This window comes from Diadema antillarum, unplaced genomic scaffold (assembly GCF_040938485.1).
Source record: "Diadema antillarum isolate AM-2024a unplaced genomic scaffold, OU_Dant_1.0 seq00000098_RagTag, whole genome shotgun sequence".
In the NCBI taxonomy this organism is placed as follows: domain Eukaryota; kingdom Metazoa; phylum Echinodermata; class Echinoidea; order Diadematoida; family Diadematidae; genus Diadema; species Diadema antillarum.
Genome location: NW_027271187.1, coordinates 1831303 through 1840851, shown reverse-complemented (window position 1 = coordinate 1840851; position 9549 = coordinate 1831303). Strand labels below are relative to the sequence as shown.

The window sequence follows — 9549 nt, the reverse complement described above, 5'->3', positions numbered from 1 at the left end:
CTTTAAAAAAGTGATTTGATTCTTGAACATATTTAGATAAAATTTAGTAGCACAAAGTGGGTGTAAACATCCATCATTTGGAGATTGGTTGGTAAAGCTACAACATAATTATATTGTGCTTAGGGTGTTTGATAGGCGTACATTGGTGAGCAAAGCTGCAGTTCTATAGGCCTATATCAAATCTTTAAACCTTTGCATTTGTGATGTAAATGATAGCTAGGGCCTATTGATAATTTAGAATCAGTCTCTGTGTGTTTTCTCATCATAACAAACTATTATCTCAATAAGTGATTGTGCTATTGTTATTTCCCATTTGCTAATAATGTTTGAATATTGCTGGTACTGTAAAAGTGGATATTTTCGCATGACTAATTTTTTCACGCTCGGCTGCACGGTAAGAAGAGTTGCCTGTTTTAAATTCTGCGGAATCAAGACATCAACTGTTGGAATATATGACAAGCAAAAATATTTGTGAGCTTTTATTTTCGTGCGAGTTTCTGGTTGTGTGAAATGAGCGAAAATTTCCACTTTTACAGTATATGCTCAAATTGTTTTATACAATGTATCCCTGTGCTGTTGTTTTTTTTTTCTGGTATCTATAATAGCTAGTACTTTCAATTTGGCAAATAAATGAATAATCAAGTACATGAATAAATTGATAAAGAAATAAAAGGTGAAATAGATAGATGAATTACTATAGTAGATTAATGATTACTTCATTCACCCATTCATTCACTAACGTTGATGTTATAACACCTCCCTGATGTTAAACGTCCAAAAAGTCTCGGGTCCGTTAGTCAATATATACCAACTTTGATCGAGACTAGTTGCGTGACGTCACTAGCATTACTGTGCGAGCCCACAGATCGCACACAGTTGTGTGTGATGAGTTCTGAGTGCGAGCCTGCAACGCACGGCCTACACACACACGTACACAGAGTGTAGGTTTTTATGGTCTCTTTTACGGTGGCCGAAAGTTGGGAAAGAAGGTGTGTGTGCGTTGTACATCAAATCCTCTTAAATCTTCACAAATAATGACCATCAACGCTCAATGATTACCCCTACAGACATATACATTTTATATCTAACAAAATGGCTGCAAGAAGATGGAACTTATGAAATGATTTATATGTATTTCGGATATGAAGGTGGACACTGACTAAAGAAAGCTCTGTGTAGTTCTGTAGTCCCGTGTACATACATCGCTGTTATTAGTAGTATTAAATCAGAATGCATTTGTGGAACAGTGATGTAGATTTTATCGTCCGCAGTATGAAAGCAGTCTTGATAATTATGTACCGGTAACAAGTGTCTAGGTGACATTGACTATGAAGCTACTTGTCCAGAGGATTATGGGCGTCTTGCATTAATTAAGAACAACTCTCTTGACAAACATCCAACTAACGTTAGAGTAAAAATAGGTTTGCGGCAGTTTAAGCATTGTTAAGGGTTTTTCCAACTTGTAAACAAATCAGGCAAATTATTTTCAACCATTTTATATATCATAGACAAGATTATTTATTAACGCAATTGTTTTCATGAAAGAAATTTACCATTGACCGACGCAGTTTTCATGATTTACCAGGGCAAAACCCGGCACAATTTTCGCCGATAAGGGCGATATGCGACGTAGTATTTCTGCTTGCGGCACGATGTACAATCCCTATGCAATGCGCGCGTGCTCCGCGATCTTCAGCTGAACGCCTTCACATGTCTCGCGAACATTGCGTAAGCGCCAATTCCCATCACGAAAGCACGTGAAAATAGCGGGCGCACATGCATTGGCCGCAAACAAGATCGCAATTCTGGCGGTGTTGTTGATGTCTTTCTCGTGTTTTTCTTAATTTTTTCGATGGTAACATCCACTTTCCGAATAAAAATGACGGCCCACATCGGCTCGCGAAAGTTCTATTTTATGTGAGGATATGTTTTCAAAATCCATGAGCTTCGGGAAAACGACAAAAAAATCAAGTTTCTTGGACCATTATTTCTTAATTGTTATGTTAAGAAGTACCGAAAATTTTATTTTGGATGCGATATGTTGTCATTTAGGTGAGAAAATTTCACTTTCGTCAGAGATCGTGCCCATTTTATCGGTTGGTTTCTGTTGATTGCTAGTGTGTTAGTATATGTGTAGTGTGCATGTAACAGTGCAATGCTGTGTTTAGCTGTATATTACTGCGTATGTTGTACCTGCCGCGAACGGCTGCACGGCCGCTTACTGACGCAGTTACTCTAGGTCTAAATGAATAACAGTTGCAATCTTTGTGTTGTCATTTGTTCAGTTGATGTAACAGCTGTTGTTTTCATTTCTGCAGACACCATGAAGCTTAACCCACTCGTGTCATCTTCCCGGAGGAAGAACCGCAAGCGTCACTTCAATGCCCCCTCGCACATCCGCAGGAAGCTGATGAGCGCGCCCCTCTCCAAGGAGCTGAGGTCCAAGTACAACGTGCGGAGCATCCCGATCCGCAAGGATGACGAAGTCTCGGTGAGTGTGCGGTTTTGGTCGGTTGATCTCTTTCAAGAAAATGGCACACGATTCAGAGGAGAAAATAGCCTTCATACAAATCTTCACCATATTCTCTTTCCGTAATTGAAGAAAAGTGAATATCCAGACTGTATCCTTCACATCAAAGTATTGTAGAGCAGTAATAACCTACTGCTTACGACTCTCAAGGTGGACAGTACTTGCCGTTATGGTCCCAAAACGTGTACAAGCTGGTGAGAGAGTTTTTAGGGGTGAGAAAATCACCTCATTTAGTTTGTATGTGGCCATTCGACCAACACCAATGTTTTGTTGGAACATTTGAAAATTATGTTTCCATAAAAATTCCTATTTCTGTGCAGTTTTAATTAAATTTCCATCATCTTTTGTGTAAAAGTTAAATGAAGGCAAATAATGAAATAAATTTCATCATGTGGATTTTCACTGTAAAAGTTCAGGGAGTCACATACTACCAGTAACCACCCTCAGGGCTCATGGGATGGTACAGGGTGTTGGTCGAGGGTGTAACATTGCACCCAGTGGTCCTTGGAGAATTTGACTCTGCTCTGTGTATAAAAAGGCTCTGTGGAGTGAGACCGTGGACTATCCTTGTGTGTAAATATTCCCTGCAGGTTTCCCGCGGACATTACAAGGGTCAGCAGGTCGGCAAAGTCGTTCAAGTGTACAGGAAGAAGTTTGTCATCTACATCGAGAGGATCCAGCGTGAGAAGGCCAACGGTGCCCAGGTCTACGTCGGTATCCACCCCAGCAAGGTGAGGGTTGAAACCAACTCCAAGCTATTGGTCTTTGATTACCAATGGACAAAGGGAAGGCAAAAACAAAACAAACTAAGAACAAACAAATGCTCTTTAAACTGAAGGAACATAACAGAGTAGTCCACACCGACTGGCTGAAGAGCTACTGTTTTCTGTATCTGTGAGGCCAGTTCTCAAGCTGTCAACAGTTACTATGTATGTGTTGTTTCAAATAGCAATTACAGTGTATAGGGGGTTTACCTAGACTTATGGCAATTACAGTGTATAGAGGGTTTATCTAGATAGATGTGTATTTATGGGAAACATTTTCTTAGATCTTAGTATGCCTGAAAGAATTTGTTGAAATTGTAGCTAACAGATTAGTATCTGTGACTCGTGAGTGTAGTTTTAATCCCTGCCTCGCAGAATGTATTTTGTTTACATGGATCAGCTTTGAAGTCTTGTTCTTTCACCATTAAAGGCACACGGTCCCGGTGGTTTAGTCAAATGCGTACGCGGGCGCACGGTGCAAGTTTCTTATAGAGACCTACGCTATTGACTCCTCTTGAGCACTTACGCTGTGACCCATTTCCCCGGGTCCGAAGAAGTCCGATCCACTGTAGTCAGTGGTCCGATCACAGTTCGGCTTATGATTCGGCTGAGGGGGATGACAGCTGTAGCAAACTACTTTTGAGATGTCATAATAAGAAGCACATATGCACGCAACTGATGGTGGATCAACAAATCCCATCTTCATGTATCTGAAAGATTAGATAATTCAGGGGATTCCAAATTTGTAGACAGACTTAACTGCTTAAAGGGTGTGTCGAAGTGAGGATTTAGCTTTTAACGTTTTGCGAGATATTCAGGAACCACTCTATGAGATGTCAAAGAGCATGCAATTCTAAAGGGTATCAGAAGTTTATTTGATGAAAATCGGTTTTGAGATGGCTGAGATATCCAAAAACAAGGTGAAACAAAGAGATCCTACTAAAAGGCGTGGCCTGTAGTCTTTTATTATTTTCATTTTTTTTTTTTTGATATCTAAGCCATTTGAAAACCAATTTTCATCAAATAAACGTTGAATCCTTCTTAAAATTGCATGCTCTTTCATTTTTATAAGAGGTTTCTCATTATTTCACTTAGGAATGTTCCAAACATGAATCCTCACCTCAACCAGTACTGTACAGTCCCTTTAAGGGCCGTCAAGAAGTGTATTTTTTGTTTTTGGGTCTGATCCAAAAATCAAGGGAGCGCGACGGGACGGAATTTGAATGGGTTTTTTATTTAAAACAAAAAAAGTTTAAGTGTTAGCAGCCGTTTATTACTACAAATGTGTTAAGCTTACATGAAGACATCACACTGCACTATGGACAAGATCGGCATCTGTTTTGTTTCCATGGCAACAACAGATTTTATTAGCGCGACGGGACGGACTGAAAAAATCACTGGTTTTTGTGAAGAAAATTCAAAGGAGAATTAATTCAAAGTTAATGAGCAATACAGACCATGTCATGTGGTGTTTGTTTGTCAATGTTCCAAACATTACTTGCACAAATAGAGAAACATCTAGATCTAATAGATTTTATTTTTTAGGTAATTTTCTCAAAAGCTGTTGAAGTCCGTCCCGTCACGCGACGGGACGGACAAAAATGAACTATGTACAAAAGGAATGGGAAATTTTTGAGAATCGGCTAATTTTCATCAAAATGTATTTAAACTTTGGAAAACACAGTTTTATAACATCTTAGTGTAGATTAAGCACACCAAGATTCAAACTACTAATGAGTGCTGAAAAATCTGACCAACAATTATTATCATAAGGCCAAAAATTCCCATTTTACAAGAATTCTTACACTTTTGGTACGGTAATCCTTGATTTTCTTTCTCGAGGAAAATTACTTTTCATGAATGATAATGTCGCAATGGCATTTCATTTGCCCAAAGATTGAATCTTTCCACCAAGATTTGATCACCAATGCAAAGGCTGTCTTTAATGACGATCTTGGCAACTGTGGATACTCTTCATTTTCTCTTCCATTTTTTTTTTTTCCAATTTCCAGCGAGAAAAAAAAAATGTGCCTCTTGGTCTGATCCAAAAAATCAAGGGACAGCGATGAGAAGGAATTTAAGAGAATTTTTTGCTCACAAAAAGAAATGTTAGCATGATAGCAGCCATATGTTTCAAGCTTACATGAAAGCATGAAAGTGCACTATAAACAAGGCAGACATTTGTTTTGTTTCCATGGAAACAACAAATTTTACTGGCGTGACGGGACGGAACTAAAAAAATCACTGCTTTTTTAGACAAAATTCAAAGGAGAATTGTATCAATGTTGATGAGCCAGACTTGCCATGCTATGTGGCATTGTTTGCTACTATTCCCTACATTACTTCAACAAAAGAGCTAACATACAGATCTAATATATTATAATTTTTAAGTAATTTCCTCGAAAGGTGTTGAATTCCATCCCATAGCACAACGGGACGAAACGATATATATGCACTATGTACAAAACGAATGGGAAATTTTCATCAAAATGTGTTCAAACCTGTGGTTACCACAGTTTTATAACATTTCAGTGTAGAGTTCCAAGATTTAAACTAACCTGAGAAATGATGGAAAATTTCAGTAACAGTTATCACTATTATAGTTAAAGATTTTCATCACACAAAAATCCCTACACTTATGGTATAGTAATCCTTGATTATATTTTTCCCAGGAACATATTTCTTTTTAATGAGAGAAAATGAGACTTATACGTTGCACGTCATTTGCACAAACTTTGAATTCTGCCTCCATGATTTGACTGACTGTGCTATAAAGTCTATACAAGTTTTCAGCAGCAACAACGCCACTCAGAGTAGTGGCAAATCATTTTGGGGAAGTAATTTTGTGATAATCTTAGTATCCAGATGCTGGTTTTTTTTTTTTCACTTTCCATCCACAAGGGGTTGAGCATCATATATTAGGATCACAGTTTTTTACAACCATGCTGTAGTTTTTCAGTTTTAAAACTTCACCTCTTTCTGTGTTGCAGTAATATTGTTGACATTTCTTTTTTATATAAATTGCATTTTTAAACTTGTATGCAAGAAGTGTCTAAGAATTGAAACAGGTTTATGTATTTTTAGATGAAGAATTTTGAATTGTCAATTCCCCATGTGCATCCCAACATGGGGATGCTCAAAATCAATGTTTCAGTATTGAAATGCAAACAATTGTCTAAGAATGCTTTTTCTCCCATTTTTCTCATAAACTTTTTGTGGCAATTTTTCATCCCTATTTCTCAGACATGGTTGGAATCTGCATGTTGATGAATATTAATCTCAATAAAAAAAAAACACAGTTAGAACACATGGAAAAGAGACTCAGGTTTATATACTGGAGTATTGACTTCCAGAGTAGACTGTGCATTTGTAATTTACAATTATTTTTTTTTTCTAAGTCTAAATGGGAATTGCCTTGCTAAAAATACGTTGGTGAATTACATCATGGACAAATATGAAACAAAAAGTAAGCATAGATCTTAGTACATTACTCCAAACAGTAAAAATCTATTCATGTACATGAGTATGTAAAATGAATGCAACTACAAATCAGCAGAACATCAAACTTTAAGGGAGAGTACAGTATTGGTTGAGATGAGGATTGAGCTTTTACACTGATACCTTTTTTTTTTCCGAGATACTAAGAAACCAGTATATGAAAATACAGAGCATACAATTCTAAGAGGAATTTAAAGTTTATTAGATGAAAATCAGTTTTGAAATAGCCGACATATTTTAAACAAAGTAAAACAAACAATATCCATTGCCAAAAAAGGTGGAACCCACCTGGCTTTGTTTTACTTTGTTTTGCATATATATCAGCCATTTCAAAACCAATATTCATCAAATAAACTTTAAATCCCTCCAAGAGTTACATGCTCTTTCATATTTCATAAAAGGTTTCTCATTACCTCACAAAAACAGATGAAAACTTGATGCCCCATCTCGAAAACTAAAAAAAAAAAAAAAAACCCAACTCAAAACTATAATATGATCTTTTTAACTTCAATTGGTCAACCTCACTAGTCAATCAGATCATGGGATGGGAGTAGAGATACATACTAATGTAAGGTCTGAAGGGAAGATGAAGGATCCATAAAACCTCTTGACCACATACAATGGTTACTCTTTTCACAAGTTTGCAATTACATTATAGTCTTTTTATTCTGTTCAAGTTAGGGACACTCTTTTTCTAGCCCATTACGGTATAAAATTTCTGTCCCGTCGCACCTACCATTGTTGACATGTGCAGTCCGTCCCGTTGCGCCTACCATTATGTAAAGTCCGTCGCGTCGCGCGACGGGACGGACATTATGTTGGACAATTATAATTTTCTTATGAATAGAGAATTATTTAATTTAGTGTCATGGATATAGAGCCCCACTAATTCATTGATACATCATGGAATATGAGTGACCAAACTCAAGTCTATCATACAGAAAAAATAATAATTTTGTGTCAAAGTAATGAAAAACATGTTTTTTTCAAGAAAAAATGAAGATTTTGACCCAAAATTTAACTATAATGAGAAAAATGAATACCAGATATGAATTGCTCCTAGGAAGGGTACTCTATGATAACAACTGATGTTTCCCCTACTTTTGTAGTTTTTGTGCAAATTACTTGAAAAAGTAAAGTCCGTCCCGTCGCGCAAAGAGGGCGCTTTTCCTATTTTAACGGTAATTTACGGAAAAGTCTGACGTCAAATATATTAGACATGTACTTTTCTGAAAACTGCAGATTCTCAGCTTTTATACGATATATAACATGAAATACAAGTGTCAATATGAAAATTTAGTCCAAGTGAACACTATTTTTGGATCAGACCCTTTTGTTGTATTATTTTTTTCATTGAAACAAGTGCTTAAGGTGAGGTTAGGTCATTTCCTAAGTGATTACACCATCTACTTCATCTGCTCACATTACTGCATTTGATGTAAAATTCATGGCACTGTGACAAGTCACTTGTTCTTGGTCAATATATTCCCAATTTTCTCAATCAAATTCATTCGGCTTATATCACTCATCAGTACTTGCAATTCTATAAAAGATGTTAATATCATGACTGTTTTCAGCTGCTTCTGTTTTGTTAAGAGTGTATCATGAAACATGGGGACTCATGGCTAGAACTTGTTATAACAACAGAATCATTTTAGTACCTTTAATGCTGAAAGCTATCCAGTTTGCTGTGATCTTCCAAATTGAGTTTTGCATATTGTGACGGATGAAAGAAAAAATTCGACACATGCACAAGGCTTCCAACATTAAGTTATGATCTGCATATTGTTTCTAGAAGTCCCATACAGCTTTTTACTTGTACCATTGGTGTGTGGCCCATTCTGGCATATAGGTCGACTTTATATACTGTATAAGCTGTTATTTTCGCGTACAGATATTTTCGCGAATTAGAAGGTCACAGACAGTTTCGCGACATGTTGTTTTCGCGAAGTGACATCAGCGATATCTTGCATGCATTGTTACTCTAGTGTACGGTGACATTTTTGCGTGTTGTTAAATTCGCGATCCAACTGAGATTCATGAAATTCGTGAAAATTATTGTGAAAATAACCACTTATACAATATTATGATCCCCCCCCCCCCCCCTGCCAACAAGGAGATAGAAGTAAGGTGTCTGGATAGTGTATGAATTAATTTTAGAGTTGACTACCTCTGTCTTCTATCTGCACTGACAGGTCGTGATTACCAAGCTTAAGATGGACAAAAACCGCAAGGAAATCCTGGAGCGCAAGGCCAAGACCCGCGAGCTGGCCTCGGACAAGGCCAAGGGCAAGCACACAGAGGAATCAGTTGCCATGGCTACAGAATAGACACTATCGACCGATCCATTGTACCGAGACTCTCAATTCCATTGCTATGGACCTCCCCAAAAGATACTCACCATGTCACAGTTCAGGTTGAAGAGCTTGCAAATTTCCCTCGATCAAGGACTGGCGACCAGGGGTTAATAGTTCACTCAAGCCAATAAATATCTGGTCATCAACATCACACCCTCAACAATGCTCATTTTCTTTGTGATTATTTTGAGTTTTGTATCAATATCTTTTGGTAACGTGACATTTGCTCCTGCACCAGTTGCTCCGGTCTTATTTTCTTTAGGGACTTAGGGGTAGAGTTAGGGTTGTGATTGGATTTTAGTCGTAGTTTAATGTGAGGATGAGGATTAGGCTTATGTTTGTGGGTATAATTTATGTTTTTTCTTAGCGTGCAAATATTTCATGGGAGCAATTGTTGCTG

At 37.4% G+C, this 9549-nt stretch overlaps 1 protein-coding gene across 1 annotated transcript; it reads left to right on the top strand.

The window, feature by feature from the left end:
- The first annotated feature begins 974 nt into the window (after positions 1-974).
- LOC139726789 (large ribosomal subunit protein uL24-like) lies at positions 975-9295 on the top strand. The gene is made up of 4 exons (XM_071637780.1): positions 975-989; positions 2319-2491; positions 3121-3261; positions 8988-9295. The coding sequence occupies exons 2-4, from the start codon at positions 2324-2326 to the stop codon at positions 9120-9122; spliced, it is 444 nt and encodes a 147-aa protein (XP_071493881.1). The 5' UTR covers positions 975-989; positions 2319-2323; the 3' UTR covers positions 9123-9295.
- Positions 9296-9549: the final 254 nt, after the last annotated feature.

Coding starts and splice junctions, on each gene's coding strand:
- LOC139726789 (XM_071637780.1), top strand. CDS start 2,324: ATGAAGCTTAACCCACTCGTGTCATCTTCCCGGAGGAAGAACCGCAAG. Junction 2,492..3,120: donor GCAAGGATGACGAAGTCTCG/GTGAGTGTGCGG, acceptor TATTCCCTGCAG/GTTTCCCGCGGACATTACAA. Junction 3,262..8,987: donor TCGGTATCCACCCCAGCAAG/GTGAGGGTTGAA, acceptor CTGCACTGACAG/GTCGTGATTACCAAGCTTAA.